This window comes from Lineus longissimus, chromosome 4 (genome assembly GCF_910592395.1).
Source record: "Lineus longissimus chromosome 4, tnLinLong1.2, whole genome shotgun sequence".
NCBI lineage: Eukaryota > Metazoa > Nemertea > Pilidiophora > Heteronemertea > Lineidae > Lineus > Lineus longissimus.
Window position 1 is genome coordinate 23,594,204 of NC_088311.1, and position 22,434 is coordinate 23,616,637.

General features: G+C 40.4%; 2 protein-coding genes across 5 annotated transcripts; one reads left to right on the top strand and one right to left on the bottom strand.

Annotated features, from left to right (window-relative positions):
- Window positions 1-1,513: 1,513 nt before the first annotated feature.
- On the bottom strand, window positions 1,514-13,614 carry LOC135486948 (oxysterol-binding protein-related protein 9-like). 4 transcript variants are annotated; one of them, XM_064770157.1, is made up of 21 exons: window positions 13,452-13,614; window positions 12,940-12,990; window positions 12,666-12,744; window positions 12,356-12,432; window positions 11,992-12,087; window positions 11,475-11,552; window positions 10,807-10,857; window positions 10,412-10,502; window positions 9,809-9,898; window positions 8,778-8,940; window positions 8,478-8,560; window positions 8,274-8,303; window positions 7,938-8,100; window positions 7,363-7,537; window positions 6,982-7,066; window positions 6,426-6,600; window positions 5,957-6,053; window positions 5,208-5,234; window positions 4,461-4,583; window positions 4,119-4,346; window positions 1,514-3,854 (listed from the first exon to the last, which is right to left on the bottom strand). In XM_064770157.1, the coding sequence occupies exons 1-21, from the start codon at window positions 13,563-13,565 to the stop codon at window positions 3,552-3,554; spliced, it is 2,379 nt and encodes a 792-aa protein (XP_064626227.1). In that variant the 5' UTR covers window positions 13,566-13,614; the 3' UTR covers window positions 1,514-3,551. The 4 variants fall into 4 exon arrangements, with proteins under 4 accessions (XP_064626227.1, XP_064626226.1, XP_064626229.1 ...); XM_064770156.1 differs by having other exon boundaries at window positions 8,778-8,958; XM_064770159.1 differs by lacking the exon at window positions 9,809-9,898.
- Window positions 13,615-13,689: 75 nt separating this feature from the next.
- LOC135486368 (DEP domain-containing protein 1B-like) lies at window positions 13,690-21,768 on the top strand. Its single transcript, XM_064769115.1, has 10 exons — window positions 13,690-13,841; window positions 14,528-14,685; window positions 15,612-15,719; window positions 16,018-16,242; window positions 16,570-16,748; window positions 17,038-17,181; window positions 17,798-18,703; window positions 18,959-19,305; window positions 19,612-19,782; window positions 19,928-21,768. Exons 1-10 carry the CDS (start codon window positions 13,791-13,793, stop codon window positions 20,054-20,056), a joined length of 2,418 nt encoding a protein of 805 aa, XP_064625185.1. The 5' UTR covers window positions 13,690-13,790; the 3' UTR covers window positions 20,057-21,768.
- The last annotated feature ends 666 nt before the right edge of the window (window positions 21,769-22,434 follow it).

The window sequence follows — 22,434 nt, forward strand, 5'->3', positions numbered from 1 at the left end:
TGTCTCTCCTTGATGTGTCATCTCTATTCAGAGTGAACCTCGTTTCTGCAGGTTGTGCCGTGTGTGTCTACAGGGTGTACCACGTTTCTACAGGTTGTGCAGTGTCTCTACTGGATGATCCATCTCTCCAGAGGGTGTACCGTGTTTCTACAGGGTAGTATGATAGTGAGGTTTCGAAACCACCCGGTTAGGCCCTACGACGACGTTTATCTATTGTTCGGGTGAACTCACACAAAAGATAAACGTCGTCGTAGGGCCTAACCGGGTGGTTGCGAAACCTCACTTATAATAAACTGTGTACGTGGTGCAGCTACAGTGGTCCAATGACACCCTGCAGCGTTTGCGTTTATCCTCGGCCACTTGACCTCATCAAGAGCTTGTTGCCGCAGGCAATGGAATTGTTTCTCTGTCATTCAATTTATTGTGCTCAGTAGATTTGCACAGTACCATCCTTGTCTGGGCAAAGTCCAGTGCCATCTGAGCAGTCGGGGTTTAGACATAGGACATGGCCCTACATTGACCATCTTTGTTCGGCGAGTGCCATGTCTCTAGAGGATGTGAAATCTCTCTACATGTGTACCATGCTCCTACATGTTTTACCATGTCTCTGCTGGATGTGACATCTCTCTACAGGGTCTACCATATTCCCCCTCCTTGTGTTGTGTCTTTGCTGGAGGTGTCACCTCTCTACAGGTAATTGTCCTGTGTTTCTACAGCTTGTGTCATGTCTTTGCTGGCTGTGCTAACAGCTTGTGTCATTGCTGGATGTGACGTCTCTCTACAGGGTGTACCATGTTTCTACAGGGTGTAAATGTCTTTGTTGGATATGCCCTCTCTCGAAAGGGTGCACCATATTTCTTCAGGCAGCACCACATCCTTTTTGGATGTGCCATCTCTCTACAGGGTGTAGCATGTTTCTACAGCTTATGCCATGCCTCCACTGGATGTGCCATCTATCTACAGGGTGTAGCATGTTTCTACAGCCTATGCCATGTCTCTACTGGATGTGCCATCTCTCTGTTGGATGTGCCATCTCTTTACAGAGTGTACCATGTTTCTATACAGGTTGTGCTTTGCTCTACTGAATGTGCCATCTCTCGAGAAGCTCTTCAGGGTGTACCATGTTCCCACAGGTCGTTTTATGTCTCTACTGGATGTGACATCACTCAGGGTGTACCATGTCAACCTTGAATCCATGAGATGGCTCATCCAGTAGAAATATGGACGCTATCACAACCACGCCATGCTGGGACACTCTTATCTCAGATCAAGAGATCATGGACAGTGCAGCAACCAAACTATTTCAAGATGGCCTCATCAGATTTTTTCATGTTAAGGTTCAATCATGAGAGTATGGTGGTGACACAACCTGATCCTACCAGGACAGTCTCAGCCCCTTTCAAGTCACGATGATAGTGTTACGGCTATCCACAGCTTCTTGGCCAACAGCGTCCCAGAGCTGTTTCTGGAAGCAAGCATTCAAACTGTAAAATGATCTAACAAAACTCAATAATACTTTTCTATACACCGGTACACCAGTTTATTCATTGACATGGACTATAAAATTGGCCACATATGGCTGGAATTGAATCACTGATATGTGCTAAGTCAACTAAGGTATTTATATATCACATCACATCTCTTATATTTGTATCATTCAAATAAAGCTATCAATTTTGCGGTAGACACTGTTGAACAGACCCAAATATATGTCACTAAACTATTATGAGAATGTGGAATCGTATTTGAGGAGGGGTCGGGGGAGTTGTGGCCAGACCAACACTACAGTAGAGTTCAGCATACTTCTAAGTGTTAAAGCTTTACATTTTTTACTGTTGGTAGAATGCTTGTGTACAGTTTACCTTTTATGATGCATCCAAGAACCACTTCAGTGCCAGACTGGCAATTACTTCTGGAAGTCCTCATTGGAAGTTGAAATGAGTGCAAAAGTTTACTTAGATTTGGGGTGTTTTTGAGAAAATTCCATAATTCGACAGATGACAAATTTTCCCCTAACCCAAAACCTGAACCAGCATATACAGTAAATCTGATTTGGGATATGGACAAAGATTTTAGATTGTTGAAAATGCATAAAATATCAATTATTGGCTAGAATACAATACATAGTAAAGGCCAGTAACTTAGAAGGTAATACATATAGTAAATGCCAAGTACATACAAACATCTTTCTGTCATAATATTGCAAACATGTGATTTTTACAGGAAATATTACACTCTAACTTATAATAGACTACATTCCTCCATTTGAGTGAAGCACATGCTGGGGTCAAAAGACGTCATGATTAATTGCATCAGGGTGCAGGAAACAATCAGACTTGTTTGCTTTTTACAGCTGACATCATGACTGAATATCAGCTCCCGAGTCAGACAAGTGACGAGGCTACAACTGTTGATAAATTTCAGACAGACATTAGACCCAATTCCCTAAGAATAACCACCCAGAAACCACCAACTGGTCCTCCTACTACCTGTCTATAGTCCCCCTTTAAGAAAAGTGTTTATACAATCATAAAGTTTAAGCATTCTAAAAACCTATTTTACTGGAAGACAGGATTAAAGTACCGTATTACATTTGCATTATGGGGTTTGACGAATTACATGTACTCAAAGACAAACATTAGAATGTTTTTGTAAATTTTCTGATGCATCCAAGTACTGCCATCTATAAAACAGGAATCTTTCTACTCATTCTGCAACAATACAAGTCCTTATAATCTGATACAACGGAGGCTGTGCAGATGACATCATCAAAGAAAAGATGCCATTTTGGTCGTCAGATTCACGTCATCATCGCACCTCGCGCACGTGGTCTTCGTCTGTAGCACAATAACCTTTATTTCAAACAGACATGATTCCACAAATACAAATCTTACATTGCCATCAAAAGCACCACTATTAAGTGCATAAAATGCTGTATCAATTCGGCACCATCCCCCCCCCCCAACCCTTTCAAACCTGATTTCACATCTGACAATGAAGACAAGAGAGTCCTCAAGTCTCACACCTTAGTTTCAATTCCACTTGAAGCAGCTTTTCTAGATTTTGAAATAACCCTCAAATCCTTTATCCAAGCACTGCTCGATCCAACTCCTGCCGACTTCCACACAGACTCTAATAGAATATGCAGTATTACACCAAGATCACCCTATCAAACTAGGAAACCCTAATATATAAAGTCGTTGCTAAACTGTAGAATCACTCATTTTGGCAGGGATTATATTTCTTGTCATAATCTTTTTTTCTCTTCTCGCCATCTTTGCTTGGGTCAAAACAGAAAACCCCTTTGGATATTTTCATACATAAGACTACATGTACATGTGAGGTGGGTTGATTTTTGTGGAATAGCGCGTCCTGTCAATCGAGCAGCTGTTAATATTCCTAGTTATAATTCGGGCGCTATCAAACATAGATCACTCAGCACTATATTAGTTAAAAGATTGAAAGATTGACAGATTGACTGATAGCCTGCTGAAATAAAACCCACACCAAAGAAAGTGATTTTACAGTATGTATCAAGTCAGAATTGTCAATTATTCCAGAGAAATCAAATCATTGTCTTGTTTATTTTCACCCGTTGCCTCCTCCTCGTCATCGTACGGATCCACAAATTCCGCTTCGTCTTCATCTTCAGCATCGTTGTCGTCTGCTTGTATCACTTCAGGTACGTCTGCTTCCACTGTTGCCGTGGTAACTGCCGTCTGCTCCTGCCTCCGTCTCTCCTCCTCCTCCTGTTGCATTTGCAGCTGCTGAGACAGCTGCTCCTGATATTTACGCGATAATCTCTTCATCAGTGAGTTGTCGTAAACCCAGTGTTCACCGACCTCGTGGAAATGCTAAAATGAACAAAAACGAAAGAAAAATGTTAGGGCTTTCTTCTCAGTGATTTGGCTCAATATTGGCAGAGGATCTCAATGAGGAATCCTCGGTGAGAAAGATCATCTTGATCAGTTAGTGGTTGTACACAGCAAGTGATCATCAACCTCGTGGAAATGCGGAAGGAAAAGAAGTCTTAAATGTTAAGGGGATAAAATACAGGTGTTGTGTAGCCAACTCCATTGTTTTTGAAACATCCTTTATAACTAATGATAAACTGTTACGTTTGTTTCCCAGTTCACCCCTCTCTCCTTCCTGTCCTTGGCCTCTTCTCGCTGTCGTTGTTCAAGTTTCTGCTTTCCTTCTGTCGCTTTCTCCACGTTCTTCATCTTGAGACTATACGTGACGTCCCGCCATAATCTCCGTGATTCATAATCGCCCTGTTTTTCTAACTTCTGCACCATTTTTTTCATGATTGGAGTATTCCTTGTATCAACAAATATTTCATTTCTCTGAAAATCAAAATGCGTTTTATCAGTTTTTTTGCCCATGGGTAGTTCAAGATTACATTTTAACCCACTTAATAATGTCCTCGGAAGTCGTCTGCTAAAGTTTCGTACACTTACCCCGCTGGCAAACTGAGCAAACATTGCACCATTCCATTCCCCTTGTATATTACAGAAAGATTTCTTCTCATCCGGAGCAAATATCTCGGCTGATAGTTGGTTCTTCTTTCCACCATAAAATGGCTGAAAAAACAATGTTTGAAATTATAACCAAAATAACAAGATAAGCAATTTCATTCAAGGAGACATGGAAAAACTTTTAAAGTCTGAATCCCATTTTTTATACCATGGACACCTTCTGTGGGGACAAAAGTAAAATGGACTGATTCTATAGGGCCAGGTCATACAATGACACCTTAACCGGGTACCAGTAGTACCTCAGCATTAAATGCCAACAGGTAGCCTCCTGAGAAGAATAAAGAAGTACCGATCGATGCATGCTTTTTTCTTATTGGCGAGTATTATTTTTCAATCACAAGAGCAGAAAGCTTATGCCTTACACAGACAGCCTAGTTTAATGATATTTGACACCCACCAAGCGATAAATTTCATAGCTGATTTTAAACATCTGAATAATAGCATGAGGCCACCTATTTTTCATACAAACCTCACATCATCACAAAAAATGCTGCCAAACCCATCACAGCAAAGTTGCCTCCAAAGCTTTGGCAAACTTGACTCCCAATTAACCATGCAGGTACTGTATATCACCACACTACACCACTACCGAGCCTCAGATCAAAGCCAACAAAAGCCCCAATATCTATTTGCAAACAGTAAGATGGTGCTAGTAGATAAGAGGCCTACCTTTCCACGGTGATAGCCAACCTCATCCTAGTAACAAGTCAACATTGCATTGCATTTCAATCGAAATTCTTTTGGTAAGCACTAAGTAGTATGATTATTTCAAGGAATTAATACCGAGCCGCTGGTCCTTGGTTGACTAATGAATAATGCTGGTGGGGTTAGACTGAAATACAAACCAAAACCAGAGACATCTGCCAAAGGTTTTGGACAACATTTGAGGTCTAACAGAGGGGTCTTTTTGAGACAACCAACGACCAACAGCAAGGTATGCTTTCCTATTCTGAAAGAGCTCAAAGAGAACATGCGATTTGCCATCAAGTTCAAACCTAGCAGTCCTTGGTTATCAATCTGAGTTACAAACCCTGAATGAACAGGGCTGGGCATTTATGGCAAATTCAGTGCTTGTGGAGAGTGACATACAGTACCCGTACAATGAAATTGACAGTCACCAAAGACACGAGACAAAATACAGATCTGCCTCTCTCCAGATAAGCCTGATCGGAAGGTGGAGCCTTGTTATGGGAAATGGCCAACTTATAAAGGCAGCCTCTGTTATTGGACATCACAGTTGGGAAGTACCAAGAACATGACGAAGCCAAGTTCAAGACAGGCTGATCTCATAAGTTGGCAATTTTCCTTCCCCAATATAGAACTCCACCATTAGATGATACTGCTCTATCTCCAAAGAGGCAATAACAAATTTCCTTGCAAGTGACATTCTTGGTTTTCAAAAGATTTTGCATTCCTACCTTGGTGAGGAAGTTGATATTCGCAGAGTATCCACTCTTCGGACATGATATTGTACATTTGCCGCCCAGTTCAATCCATGGCGTTGTCAAGATTGATCTGAAAAAGTTACGATAACAGTCACTGGCCATAGCAAACCTTCAAGTGAAATGATTAATCAATCTGTGAGTGAGTGATTCGTCGAGTATTGGCCAAGTGGTAAATTTTTATGTAAGAGTCAAATATTGCACTCAAATGGAGTCAAATTTGGATGAGTGTGACCTGGATATTGTTACCAGCCTTCTCCTTGTTCCCCTTCAAATATGAAATACTCATCACAAGGTAAACAGTCATGCATAGTGACATTAAAGATGAACTGGTCCCGAACACAACGGAACAAATATCAACCACATTAAACTTTCAGAGGAGAATCATTGCCCACAAAGCTGTTCTGCTCTTGTAACATGATAACTGCAATGAAAGAACAATTACCTGCCATAGCCACTTGGGAATGTAATCAAATATTCCTCGTCGTAGTCAACAACTGATATGACGGCCTGGCCGATCATGTGCACCCCTATTGACAGACCTAAGAACTTTGATTTCGTCCAGATGTAACCGTCGATTGATATCTTTTTGTTGGCGTGTTCAGCATAGAAGGCAGAAACTGAAATAGAAACAGAAATATGAACCTCTACCCACCCAATGACTCTGTCTAGTCTTCAAACTGTAGATGCTTTCAGAGTTTTCAAACTAAAAACCCAGAAAGGTGGTAGCAGAGAGAGATATCCAAATTAGTCATGTTGAAATAGTGCAATTTGAACAGAATATTCAAGTCTGCTCTGTCAAATGATATGTTTGAATCACAAGAAAAAGCATCGTACTTCTAACCCAGATGTGGACTTTCTTCATCCTCCATCTGTCGAGCCCAAGTAAGGTTCCCTATAAACAGCTCCTAGATGCATTACTAGTACATGTATGTAACAGGGGGCCATGATTATAATCGCCATCAGTTTTTTCATTGCAAAGATGAAATAAATGTACTTACTTGGAGGATGATGTGAGACCTGCTCAGCTATGAATACAAGATTGTCTTTATAAGCCCAGGGAGTGGGGCCATCAGTGTTCAATTCCTGGAAGAGCAAAGTATATGTCATGGCCACTGGAATGAATGGTCTCAACTGCGCTAAATGGGGCAAGCCTCCTTTCTAATGTTTTTCATTGTACAGGGTAATATGTGTGGTAAGAGAAAAGACTGAACACTTTTCCTAGGCATGATGTTGTCCTCAGAAATTGCCTTTACTTATAATGCCCCTTGGTCCAAGCTGGCTGCAATTTTTGTAATTTTTTGTCTTTTCTGCAAAAATCCCTCGGAGCAATTTAGGCCATGTATAAATGAATAAATAAATAAATAAATGTATAGACTTACCCTCTTTTCTGGTTTCGTTTGGTTTGGGAGATCCCAGTAACACAGGAATGTTTCTCCAAGGATAGGATTGTACGGTTTCTTAGCGACCTCACTCTTACGGCCAGCATGGAATGCGGAGAGGTACCATCTCACCGTCTGCACCATTCGATCGTAGGGGTCGGAGAAATCAGCAATGCTGAAAAAAGGAAAGAAATACATGTAGATAAAACAACTGTTCTGGCTACCAAACATCACGCCTACTCGTTTTTTGGTTTGAAGAAAAAAAAATTCGGGAACAAACACGACAGACAAGGTGAAGTCAGGGTCATGGAAAATTTAGTTCTTGTGTGATTTCCAAATGATGACAGGTAATGAGGAACAAAACGACTTGATCTGGATTCTGCGTTTGAGACTCTAGAACACATTTCTGCATTCTTGGCAAGTTCGTGAAGAGTAGGGAATTGGAAGTCAAATACAGCCTCGCAGTTACAACACATTGAAACCAGACCCCAACATAATTACAGAAACAGCCAAGTATTTTCATCCCAACAGGAATATTTCAAAACACAAAAAGAGATATCAGATTTAAGACATACCTGACAAAGATGTCTGGGTGAGCCAAGAAATCAGCAAACATCTCTAACAGCGACCGCCTTTCAAGAATAAACGTCGGTAGAACTACTTTGGTCAGGTCCATACCAATCCTGACCTGGGAGAGAAGGTGCGTGATCACACTCCCATGTTGGTCCAATGACTCCACTGAAAATATGAGACACATCAATTAAGCTCATCATAAGGTTAAATGGTACAATTATAGCCTCTACTTTGTAGAACACATTTAACACTACACATCATTCAATGCACATCGAGGTTTTACTCGTATGTACCACTTTACCTAAAGTTAAGTAAAAAAGTTAAAAGAAAACACTTACAATCTTCATCATCATTTTCGTCATAAAGCTCTGGAAGTAAACGAGAAGAGAATTTATAATTGTAAAGGAACAAGGAAACGCATTCAGAATGTGCAGATGGAGGAATTCCTGTCTACTCATAGCAAATTTTGCACAATGAAATTTTCCTCAAAACAGTTTCTGCAAAACAGATGTTAATTTTGACCAGTAAATGACATGACTAACCATCAAAAATATCATCAGCAGACGCGATCACAATTGGCTTTTCTTTCTCTTTCTCGTCTTCATCAACCTCTTCCAAATTTTTACTGAAAATAATGGAAAAAACAAGTGATTTGTTTGTAAGCCTTGAAAAGTGTTTTGAATAACAACTGCCCTACAGTCCATTTCATGACCAGTTGGAACTGTGTGAAAAGTATAAATGTTTCAGATTCATTTTTGTAATGGAGTCTTTTCACGAATTTCACAATTCATGAAAACAAAACACCCAAAAATATTTGTCCGTTTACAGCACTTGATACTCACCATGGACTAGAATGTTTAGCAGACGTTGATTCTTCCTCTGCATCAAAGAAGTTATCATCCTCATCCTCACTACTTGAGTATGACGTTTCTGGTACGGGAGTCGGTCCCATAGAGGGCATTGTTGTTGCGCCAGAGCCAGATCTTTGCACCATCGATTGAGCATCTGGAAAATATCCAACACCTAGGAAAATTATCTTGAGTTCTTCTTTCCGGAAATATTGTCAACACCAGTGGCTACTCAAAGGCCTACGGCGTAGGTGTTTGTTGTTTTTTCTTGTGGCTCAGATAAATAGAAATGAACATTGCAGTTGAGAGGTATTATATGCATGAAAAACCTTCTTATTCCTTCGTTCCAAGTCATTCGGAATCCCGGCTTTAAATGATAACGACATGCAATAGTCTTTTTTTCTGTCAACAGAAGAATTCAAAATTCAATGCTTTTGTCTTCACTTTCCCATACACCTCAGAAACATGCGAAGAATCATTGCACAACTCAGTGCAAGGGATTCAACTGAAATACTTAAGTATTCCCTGCGCAGGATTCCCTGTGCCAATTTTCAAACAACTGCCAGAGATGGAAAATGCATGAGACAAAAAGGGAGTGAAGAGTTGGAGCTAAAGGGAGTGCATATCTATGTTAACTTTAGATGTACCCAATGATGTCTGACAAAAGTTGCCTTTTAACCCCTTGCCTACCTACAACATTGTTATAGCGCGATCCCAGCCTGACTTTGCCCCTAAGTCATATCTCACATCTTTGGTCTCACATCAGGGTACTTCTAGAGTCGACCCAATCCAAAACGGTCAAATTTTCGCTGGCTCTTTTTTGCAGATTTTTGCAAATAACATCGATTCCCAAAAATAAAAATTTTGAAAAAAAAATTGGGGATTCAAAAAACTGAAATCAATTTCATTATCTGCCAAAACAAAAATCGTGAAAATTTAATTTTTTCAGAAATTTTCACAAACCGCAAAAAGAGTCGCCAAAAAATGTGAGTTTACAGTACATGTTAATCATATGTGGGGACTACCTTGAAGGCTGTTAGGCGGTAGGCTTTCCGCAGTGTCCTCGAAGAACTCAACACTCTGTTCTGTATCACTGGGTGTGTGGTCGCTAGACACTGTTGGAACAAAAACGTCAACTTGTGAGTGTGACTCACCACTTCAACATACTCAGTATAACCTACCGGTATACTCAGTATAACCTACCAACATACTCAGTATAACCTACCGGTAACCCTCCTGGATAGCATTTTGGTAAGTTTTCAGATGTCAGTACTTCAGAGATGATGACTTCTATTGAGTTTTTTTGTGAAAAGGGACAATAAAAGTTACATTAATCTCTTGAGCGATACTTTCAAAGCCCAACACTTGTACTTATGGTTAGAAAGCTAAACTAGCATTACGTTTTCTTAAAAGATAAGTTCAGATTAGTCATGTTAGAAATGAAAAAGTTTGCAACGTAACTGTCTAAAAAATAGCGATTAACTTTTAACGAATGATTATACCAGGTGATGGCTATTGTGCTATAGAGTCTAACGTCTGATGCATGGTTATGAGTGTGAGCTACAGAGTCAGAGGTTTGATGTAAGATGTGAATAAATTAATGAAAACTTTGAAAAATTCATTCCTACCTGCACCTGAAGGCCGTGCACCTTCTGCGATCTCCCTTGCAGCACTTTCTTGAAATGACGGACCATTCAGAAGAGGACTAATGGTGTTTTGCTGGAAAATTCACATGTTCACATTAAAATGGTCTTCCAATATTCATTGTGCTTTGCCAGTGTTCTGCAAAAAGTATTCCAAGATGTTGCCCCAATTCAGTGGCAGTTCATGGCACTCTTCCTTAGGCTACGCCTTGTTGTAAGCCAACTGACTGCCCCACCTATATATATATGTAATAGGGCAACATTTTGAGACTGCATGCGTCCCTGATATAAATTTTATTTGTACAGTCATCCTGAATGTCACCAATCCTTAAAATGAATTTATATCAGTCTGATGTGGGGTTTAAAAACAATTGACCTACCTTGGCTATTTGCAGATATACTATGGACTGTTTTATAGCTTCTACCATATTCTGAAATTAATTTATCAGGGATAAAGAATATATGAGGCTGAGCGGCAAAATTTTGTGTTTCGGGTCAAATCCTATGAAAACAGTGGGCACGAACTGTCGGTATTTTTTGGTCAAAATCGATGGTTTTTTGTACTTTGCTAGCTGTTGCTCCCAATTCGGAAGTAGAGGAACCCATGCAAAAGATCAGATCAATACACAGGGTTGTTTTTTTCAGAGACAGACAATAACGGGAAACACAAAATACTTTTTACTTGGCCTGATGAGATTAGATAGGGAACAGCTGGCGACTTTACATGTTAAAGCTCCATGCTGAGGTCAGGCAACATTTGAACTTGAAGGTCAATAATTAATTATTGTGCTTTCTGACATAATCACAATCGTTATTGTCGGCAAGGCTGTTGCCTTAAAATGATCGACAGCTGATGCATAAAATCACAAGATGCAGGTCAGCTTCATGTTTATTGCCTGTGCAGGGTTTGAGGCCCAAAGAGGGTTGACAAGAGAGACTGCCATTTTTGTCAGAAAATATATGTTTTTCAGGAGGCCACCTATGGGCTGTCATGCCAATCACGAAGGATATGTGGTCTGGGTTCTGTCAGAAAAATCAATCCACCTACCTCTGCAGAAATTTTAATCAAACAACTTTTCTCTCTCTCAGCTTCATCTTCGCACTGGTCGATCTTGTGTCCCAAAGCCTACACAGAAGGAAAAAGACTTGACACCACATTTAAAACAAGAAAGTAATTATTCCTGTGAAATCTAGAACCGAATATATTTTCTACAATGTCACTACAGGGAAATGCATAGATTAGCATTTGGGGTCTTTCAATACCTGAATCTCAACCACCTTGACACACAGGCCCTGTAACAAGCTCTACAGACTGCCAGACTGCCAGACTGCCAGTTATGAAGGTGAGGTTTGGGCATATTTGCATATTTGGATAAGATGTGTACACTACAGCAAAAAAGTACCACGGTTCGGACTTGCGAAATCTTCGATACCTTCCTTGATACTCAAACATTGAGAAAACAAACCGTGGAATGCAGCTATTATTACAGACCAATGCATGAAAGTATTATTCAAGCAGTGTGATTCTTTTGATCACTAAGGACTTTAAAAGGAGCTTAACATACCTCAACCTGATCAATCAGCAGCTGAAGATATGCATCCGTCTCAGCCAGCTTCTTGTCAAAGTCTACAAGCGTTGGGACAGATTTCATTTCCCATTTCTGAAACAATAGAAATTCATACAAACGTTCAAAAAGAGTTGTTCTCCTTCTTCTCCATAAGCCACTGTGAACTACTTTTAGGTGCTGCTACGGTTAAGCTCCAATTTGTACAATGAGTCTTCAGGCAGACTATTTATGTGACAATCACAGTAAAAGGCAAAGGCCTGTGCCAATACACCATACTGATGATGATTATTACCCCCACTGGCCCCGCTCCTGTAGATCGTATTTAAAAAGGCATTTCAATTCCTGCTGATGTGTTACTCACCCTCAGAGGCTGGGAATGTCGTACAACGGTATCTTCTAATGCACATATCCATTTTTCTCTCTCATCACCATCACGGGCTGCAAGACGATATATTGTAAAGAATAAGTGATGCTTCAGGTACTGACACGAACTATCTCACAGGATGTTGAAAAGCAAATCTTTTCAATTATGCTTTGAAAACTTTACTGCATGCTCCCTTAGCGGACATCTCTCTATTATGGACACCCCCTCTATTCAGGACACTAGTTTGGGCCCCAGTTTTGGTTGTTTTAATTCAATTTGACCTCTCTAATCAAAACACCTCGCATACCTTGGAAATGAAATGTCTTTTGGTCAACTGTGATTGTAAACGTGCTATCGTCTTCATCATCTATACCAACAACTGCACCCTGAAACAAAACATTTTACCTTGAAACCCGGCCGCTAATTTTGTTTATCCTTGTGTATTGTGTATTTATTAACGCCCTACTGGCAACTTTCTGCCCATCAAAGTATCAGGTCCAGAAAAGTCCGGAAACTGGAGTTCATGTTCCCAGGAGAATTCCTATTGGGAGTTTGAGCCGTTGAGCTACACGTCATCTTACCTTGAGTCGGACACATCCTCGTCTGGCACCTCTCATCATCTTCTCCTTTGACTGAAAGTATGTGAATTGTAAAGCCAGCGGAAAGGTAATTTTACAATATCATAGCTTTTACAAAATCACACGGATTTGATTTCTGAAGTTTGACTTCATTTTTATCATATTCAAAACATGTTATTGGGGGTATCAATCATAGTTCACACACACGTTTCTTAGCTTATTGCCATGCCCATGGTTCCTAGGCTACGCAGTCGTACGTATGTCCCGGCCACAGGCCGCAATCCTGTCGAGAAAGTAAGGTGCTCATCACATCTTCGTTGCTTTTGATTTGTCGACATGAAATCATTGTGAGGTCAACTATCTTCATCTTTGCAGCACCATGCATCATAATTGACATAACAAGTGAAAGTGTGTGAAGAAGACAAAAATGAGGTGAGAGGGGAGAGGGGGAGGGGCAAAAATTAAAAAGAGGGACATTATTTTACTTAGGCCTAAGGCAAAAAGGGGAGGCTTACAGTATAGTAGGACAGTAGTCCTGCATTGTCATCTAGGACGAACCATCGATATTGCCATCCTTTCATGACATTCGTCCACTTAGAAAGAGGACCTTCTATCTTTGCCTGGCCCATCTTCTTTATTTTTGAGAAATTTATGTTGCAGAAACCATACACTTCACAGTTGACCTTGACCTTTTCTGAACTTTCAACCGGAACCTTCATTAGCCAATCAGATTCCAGCGGTATGTTTGAAACAGGAGGGGGCTCTTTAGGTGTGAAAATCGTAAATAAAACATAATTTACTAGAAGTGTCACTTATGATAGATAGGCTAAGATGAACGTACACATCTAGAAAATATGGAGAATACGTCGCAGTCAAGTTCAGGCCCATATAGGGCCACAAAATTGGTGAGTTGTTCTATTTTCTACCCATTTCTATTGTCGGACGGTGACATGAAGCGGTGGCAGTGTAAAAATATAAACAAGTTGTCCCAGAATAGATCACAACTAATTAGACCTGCAAGAAATAAGAAAATTGAGATAGTTTTTGGCAAAACGTGTGGTCTGATAGAACAGAAATGTTGAATTAATGCGGAAGGAAGAGATTTTCATTATTATTCTTCTGAATCTGACTCTTGAGTTCTTCTTTGATCTTGTTGATGTGGGTAATTTTGAGGTGGGCCGTTCCGTTTGAGACAGCCAATTCAAAGATATTGCATGCAGCAGTCGCCAGTCCAGTGTTGTGGCACAAAGCAGGTCAAATTAGTTATGGCTTTCGTTCACGTGTTGTTAATTAATACTTGTATTAGAATACTTCATCCAAAGGCAAACTGCTTGAAATTATAGGGCAGCCATCTATGACAGGCGTTCTTCATTTTCAATACAAGTGTACCCCGATGATCACAGCCCTGCAAAATAAGCACCAGTCTCTAATGGCCGCAAATGGATTTATTCCATGTTGGCCTTATGGCATGACTAAAGAATTTACTTACCAATTCCAGTATGGCATGATGGGAATGAGGAGAGGGAGATTTATGGACAGTTCTGCCAGATTTTTATCAAAAAAATAATAATCAATCTTCTTTTTTTCTCAGTGGAATGAGGTCCTTCATGCCTTCAGAGACAACATGCCAATTGGACGTCACAGGCGGAACATGAGGACTTATGAACATTGCTTTGTTGCATCTGATTCTGTTGACTGGCTTCATGAATATCTCAAAAGAAATTCGAACTTTGGGGCTGGTGTTTCAAGGTAGGATTGTTTTCAGTACATCAAGAAAACTAATTCTGTTCTGTTGTTAATTGATTTTTCTGAATGTGAGACTAACAGTGCAGATGTCATTTCGATAAAAAAACATAAATGTCAATTCAAATCTCAAACATACATTTGTTGACTCTGTATAAACTCACTTTTATTTCTGATGTTTTTTGTATGCAGATGTCATTTCCTGAATTTGGAATGTAATACTTCCACATGTAGTACTGCATTTACTGCAGGTAATATTTTGACCGTTGGACAAAAGATCACATAATTGTTTTTGACACCACTATTCATCAATTTCCTCTCCTCCAGAGCTTAGCCCACTGTCTGGGAGAGTTCTCACCTCTGTGATTGAGTGATCACTAATTAGGTGTTTATTAATTTCTCTTAATCCAATAATATTAATACCTTTGTCACACTGTAAGGCAGATTGCCCCACCCTAGTTGTTTGTCATAGGGGATTTAATCATGTACAAGTGGAGGTAGAATGGGGATTATGATTAATAATCATGTTCATAATGTAAATATGGGTACATGTAGTTTGGTTCATGAACAGAGTTGATCTGACCAATCATCAATTAACTTTGGAATTAATTTTGGATAGGTAGTTAAGTTTTCTCTATGTGCCAGCATTTACCAGCATGAAAAAACAAGACTGACATGTTGCTAGGGCTAATGTCAAGCCCCAGAAAATTACAGTAAAAAAAGTTTTGTGTTATGGAGATCAATTTCTTGTTCAATTGTTGTGAAATAAAAAAAGTGAAGGGCTTGCAGATGTTTCGGTGTACACTGGCTATTACCTCTTACTGCTTTGCATAATACTTTTTCGATACGTATTTCTTTTAGTTATTGGCAATCATGATTCAAAGGATTTTGGGAACAAGAGATTAAGAACAGTTTTAATTGATTCATTTCAGATACCAGACTGCTCAGTTGTTGCAGAAGTTTCATAAAGGTCAAGTTTTTGTTGATGTTCGTGGCAGCAAACACAAGGAACAGTTTCAAGACAATGGCAGACTTTATAGGTAAATGTCAATTTGTGATGGAATTGGACACCTCACTTGTGAGAGTGGAATGTAATGCCTAATGTGTTCATTTCGACTCTGAGGGCTTCTCATGGTGTCTTCTGCCTTCTTGCTCAAATGTTGAGAAACTATCAGGCCCTAGTCATACATTTATAGTACATGTATAGTGATTAGTGTGCAACTGCTAGCCTGGACTGTGATAAACTACTAACTTATCATAAAAATGCAACCTTTGTTTGAAAATATTTTTTCACAAACTAAAGTCAATGATTGTTACATCTTGATTATTACATTTCAGATTCGTACCAAAATCTCCAGTCAAAAATAACCGTACCCCGCTGAAAAGGAAGAAAAATCTTGGGAACCAGACACCTGTTCACCGGCCATTGAAACTCGACTTCACAGATGTGGTAAAGCCAGTTGAATGTCGACGAGAGGCAGAATTACCAAAGTGTCATCTGGTAGCAAAGCAGTTGACGACAGAGGAAATTGAAAATGTATTCAGAACTGCCACCCTTGCCAAGTAGGTTCAAAACCTCTTACTAAGTCTTGATATTTGTAAGGCCATAACTAGCAAATACACAAATCCTGTGGTGGGTTGTTTTGATATTTGTTCTAAATTGGTGGCAAGTAGTACAAAAATTAGCAGGAACTGTTGGCTCACATGAAAAACAACTGATCCTAGGCAGATCAGTCTCGGTGATAAGGTCAACTGGTGGTGAATAGCCGATGCCAATTCTCAGGATGTTTGATGTTAAATACCAAAATGTATGGACAGCATGATTTTTTCAAGTTTATTCTGATCAGTGATTTATCTTGAAGTTGATGATCATTTTTGTGCATTTTTTAGGTTACGGAGATTGCTTGGTGTACACAGTCTGGATGAAATCATAGAAATGCCAAAAGTGAAAGGCCAACATGTTCGTCACAACCTGACGCACCTTAATAAGACTGGAGTTGTGACGAATATAATCAAAGAGGAACAGTTGCCGCACTGGATTCTGTCGGCTATGAGATGTCTTGCATATTGTAAGTTGTAGCGAAGCACAAGGGGACCAACCATATCCTGCAGTTATATGTCTAAGTCGTCTCATGGGTAATTGATTTAATTTAAGTCTGGGAGGCTGTGTGGTCTAGTGAAGGTGGCAGCCTCACAATGAGAACTGCAATACTGACACATTGCTTGTGGTGTTTAACAAATCAAGTCAACTTTGCTTGTCCATCATTTGAATGCTAAGACATAAACCCAGCATGCTTTGAGTTGAACTATCAACTTAACCTTACAACTTAATTTGAACTATCCACTTTCTTTGCACAGGGCCTGACCAAGGTGAGGACAACTTCAGTCAGCGCTACCCAGGTTTTGAACGAGACGTCTTCCGCGCTGTGAAGGAACACTTCCAGTCCTTGGATGAGCCACTGCTAACCTATGACAACTATGAACTCTTCGTGAATGTTTTATGTGAGTTAAATTATAAATGTGCCTGTAGGGAATGTTTAGCATAGAAATACAGAATGACCATCCTACTTGATGAAAGGATTTTTTGAGACCTGTGTGCATGATAAGCATCTGATTTTTGCCCTTCTTGGTGAATCTCCAATGAAAGTTCTTCCGAAATTGTCATCATACATCAAACAGGACGGTCCTCCAATCTTTGAATTGATGACCACGCACATTTTTTTTAGAAAGTTCAAGAAGAAAAGTTTGCATGAAGTGCTTGGTTGAGTTGACAAAACTCATTGGCTCCATGGACAGCTAGGTTATGGCTCCATGGACAGCTAGGTTATGGCTCCATGGACAGCTAGATTATGGCTCCATGGACAGCTAGGTTATGGCTCCATGGACAGCTAGATTATGGCTCCATGGACAGCTAGGTTATGGCTCCATGGACAGCTAGGTTATGGCTCCATGGACAGCTAGGTTATGGCTATGTTCGGTTGTAGGGCTCTGCATGTTAGTATTGATTGCTCCATCTAATTCATGGTAGTGTTCTTCACACATATCCTTGGTTCAAAGTTGCATGATTGTTTTCTCTCTCCTTGCATGTGCTGCTGATGTTCTTCAATGGTGACTGTAGTGCACATTGAAAACCCTGACCCAAGACGCTCGACACCACAAGGGAACAGTACCTATGGATTCTCGCCTATGAGTCAGGAATCCTTTGTGTCCGTGGAAAATCTTGTCCTCAGCATGGCTTCGCCTGCCTCACAGCAGCTAAAGCTTTCTCAATGGAATGTATCTCAAATCAACTCTAGCATGGAAAACTTTGAATTCTTGCCCCCTGCAAGGCCAATGACATCTTCTCAACCGAATCTCTTGGACAGTACATTTGTTAGCGAGGATAGTGCATGCCCTAATCGTTATTCTAGTACCTTCTATGATAACTTTGCATTTGAGCGGACGGATAGCGACCGGAGTCAAAATGGAAACCTCCAGAGGCATTACTCTTCAAATAATCTGAACGATGCGGAGAACTATCTGCAGAACATGACAATGCGAAGTAGAAAACAGTCCAATGGGAGTTTGTGTAGTGAACAGAGTGGTACGAGCACTGTTAGTGGGCGAAGTGGTCGCAGTGGAGTCAGTCACATGAGTGGTCGCAGTGGTGTCAGTCACATAAGTGGTCGCAGTGCCTACAGCACATCCACAGCTTACAGCACACGCAGCGGAATGAACGCAGCCACGACACGTGCTGATCCTGGCTATTCTCACGTAAGATTAGCGCGGACACCTAACGCTAAAATGGTCGCCAGTGACCTCAATCGGTCGTGTTCATACCCCAATCATGAGAAGTATCGGGAGCCCCCGCCGCAGTACAGGAACCCACCGCCTTATGGCAGCATCCACAGGAAAGCCTCCATTCAAACACTCAATGGTAACCAGTCAGCCTCGGAGCGCACACCAGTGAATCTCAATTCTCGGCGTTATGTGCGACGTCGGATGACACGCTCTGTCTATTCAGCCCTTTGGGACCATTCATCAAGTAAGACATGTAGATTTGTCGTCAAATTTTCCTCCTGGGTCTCAGGTTACCTCCTTGTCCAATATAACATTACAAACCACCCACTGATGTTTTTAGAGATGATATTCTTATAATGTTTATTATTTCCATACTTGCTAACGGTTGTAACCATTTCTGTTCACTTTGGACAATGTGCAATTCTAAATTCTAAAAAGATTCATGTACATTTAACTTTTCCCAACAAAGACCTCTATTCTCAATGTCTTGCTCTTGCAGGTGTATTCAGCGAGACCCATGAAAACAAGTTGATCAGTGCGCTCCAGATCTGTTGTCTTCTGCTTCCACCTGGCAACAGACGTAAGCTTCATCTTCTGCTGCGTCTCATGAACAAGATGGTCAACAACACAGAACTCCATCTCGATGACGATCTGCCAATTCGCACTCAGGTTCTGCAGACGTTCTGCCGTTGTATTATTGTCAGTGCCATGGAGGGAGAGTTTGACGAGCAGACGTCACTATGCCTGACTGCCTTCATGATGGACAACTATGATAGGATCATGGTTGTGCCACAAGATCTCAAGGAGCACATCGAGACAAGATTGGCGGAGATGCAGCGAGCTCAGGTAAGACGATATCCGACTATGATTCCGGAAAGTTTAGGTGCATATGCTTGCCATGTCATAGTACTGTGCTACATCATTACAACTGTGGCTGGATGTCATGCTTTGCCAACATTGAACATGTCAGATTAGGACAAAATGTTTTCAAGAGAGTCAACTTCGATGCATCAGCTGGGCACCACGTCACTGCTCTATCTCAGCATCAAGGACCACTAGTCCAGGTACACTCATTAGAATGTTGCACTTGCCAGCATATATCTGCTTATCTTTCCATTGAATCTAACATTTCTATAATATTGATTTTTACAGGTGAAGTACGTTGAAGATCCGGTGATGGTTACGTTTTGCAAGCGATTAACCCAAGAAGAATATGAACAAGAGACATTGTCAAACTCGGAGCTGGCGATTGCAGATCTACTGGAAGCGATTGTCAAAAATGAAAAGATGGCATTCAAAGAGAAGAAGAAGAAATTGAAACAGGTGGGTGTGGCTGAAAGATTTGAAGGACGAGATATCGGCCAAAAAACGCACACGTGCAAATTTTTGATGAAAAATACTTTCAGGACTCGAGTGTCCGTTCAGGGTATCGTGGTGGCTTTGCTAATACGTGTTTCTGTCTTCTCAGTTTCAGAAGGAGTATCCCAAAATCTACCAGAGGAAGTTCCCAAATGCTGAGAGTGAGGCGGCCGTGATCCCAGCCAAGTCCAAATCTCGGACTCCGTTACTTAGCAAGTTGAAGACGATGCGTCTGTAGCATGGTTCATATGACATTTTTCCAGCATGCATAATGGAATACGCTTGTTGATTAGGTTAAATGCCAAGACCCAGAAGTGCAGCAGGGGTTGGCTGTACTTTTGGAAATTGTGGTGTTTTCCTCGCAATCATGTCAGATCAGAATATTATGTCATTCAGGTGCTTTGTGAAAATGGGATGCAATATTATATGTATACTTCTTATGTTAATAGATTGGTGTCCTTTTCCATCAGGTGTTTGGTTAAAATCACCCTGGCTAGGCCTAAAACTAATAGGAATTTACTCAAAATCAAGAAATGTCATACACCAATACACACGGTGTAGACGCTGGTGTAGATTTGTCCCCACCCCTCAACTATTCCCCAGTGTGTTAGACCAACCCTAATTGCCCAGCAACATTAGTAGAGTTTGACCTAACAGCTTGGTGTCAATAATGTGGCCATAAGGGCTCAGCATGAAGTCAAGTTTGAATTTGTTATTGACATTAGATCAAGTGGACTAATATAGTGAGATGAATGCTTGAGTAGGCCTTATATGTTTTCTGTCTAAGGCCTAGGTAGTTGTCTAAAAGGAGGCAACTGGAAGTGTGAGTTGATAACTGTTGGAAGTGCTGCAGTTTTGTTTTAATTGCAATGGCTGACCAAAAAAAATCATTCCTTGTGAAAAAACTTCATGGCTGAATTCAAAGGAACCTGTCTAGCCAAGTGGAACACAAAAGTTTGTAAACAAATTGATGACAGTACTTCCTAAAAACATGAGTTTACTTGTCTTAAAGTTGTTTGTTTTGACATCGAAATTGTTCAAAATATGTTTTTAGGTGTGATTTCAGTTTTAACCTCCATGACAATATCATTTTAATTGCACAATTTTGAGATTCAGACTTTTTTAGAGAATTTGTTTAGCATGTCGAAATTTTAGTGGTGTAAAATTTGCGTAAGATTTTACTGTTATATATTTTGAGTTCTCATAGTGTTATGATAATTAGTAAAAGGATGCTAAGATAGTACTTTCAACTTGTAAAAGTTTGCAATGTTAGTGTTAGGTTGGTTTTAAATTCATTAATCAGAATTCTGCAGCTCCATTTTAATGTACATACTTGTTGCCATTCATGTACCGGTATTTGATGGAAAATTGTTGAAGATTTTGAAATCGGTGTAATCAGGAGTTGTGGAACAGTTCATTTCCAACAAAAGGCTGCATGTAACAGTCCATCTGTCAGCCTGAATGTGGGGCAGTTACAAATTAGGAATGTTCTACAAGTGTACTTTTAGAGATATATCTACCTTCTAAAAGCATAGATAGTGGTATTCATATAAATTTGCATGTTTAGTGTACATCTAGATCTAAATTATGTATATGTGCTTCTGCTGATTCTTGCAAATATTATTTACCATAGGTTGAGGAGAACGTAGATCTGTCCAGTAGAAATTGTGTAGAAACATGAAACTAACAAATGAGATGTAAAGAGTTATCTGAGCTGTCCATCTCGGGCTGATCACGAAGAGGTTACAACATCAGACCAATATAACCCATTGACCATATCTTGCTCAGGGGATATCTCTATACTGCCGCATTGGTTCTTGAGGTACAACTCAGATTAATCTTTATAATGTATCGATGAAGATAATATTTACTTGTATTTGGTACCTGAATGTTTATGTGCATGAAAATGAATCAATCTTTACATGTAATATGTTTATATACTAGTATGAACTTTGCACTTGTGTTCTTTTCTGTTTGATTTCAATTGTCCATTCTCTTGGAGTAGAACTCTACTTGAGAAAGAATGCAGGAGATCGAGGACTGCCGAAAGGCCAAAAATCATTAATTTCATAAAAGATAAGGTCAAGAAAATCTAGCTCATATATTGCATGGGCGAGATTTTCTCTTGTCCCAAGCGGTCACTTCCGATATCGTCTTTCGAGCACCCTTATACCAAAAAATGCGCCATAGATCCTTCATTTTCAATTCGTTAGTTGAAAAATATGACAGCATAACGACCCCCTGGCTTCTGTCTTGTCTTTCCGACTACTCCTGGCCTCTTTCTCTATGATAGTCAGTGCAGCTGCTGCTAAAGAGTTAAAGGATCACAATAAGATATTGGTTCTAGTTCTTCGATTTGCCGCTAGGGTTCCGTCGTTGGATGTCACCTTGTCGGCCGCTTTTCGGATCCCATGTTCTTTTCAAAAACAATAAAAATCGCTGCACGGTGAGAAGATGAGACAGTCACAGCCGGGCCGAATCAGTCCTGGCTGTGACCGTCTCATCTATCTCACCACGTTGGCAACACGGTGGAGCAGCCAGGACCGATTTGGCCTGGCTGTGACCGTCTCATCTCTCTCACCACGTTGGCAACACGGTGGAGCAGCCAGGACTGAT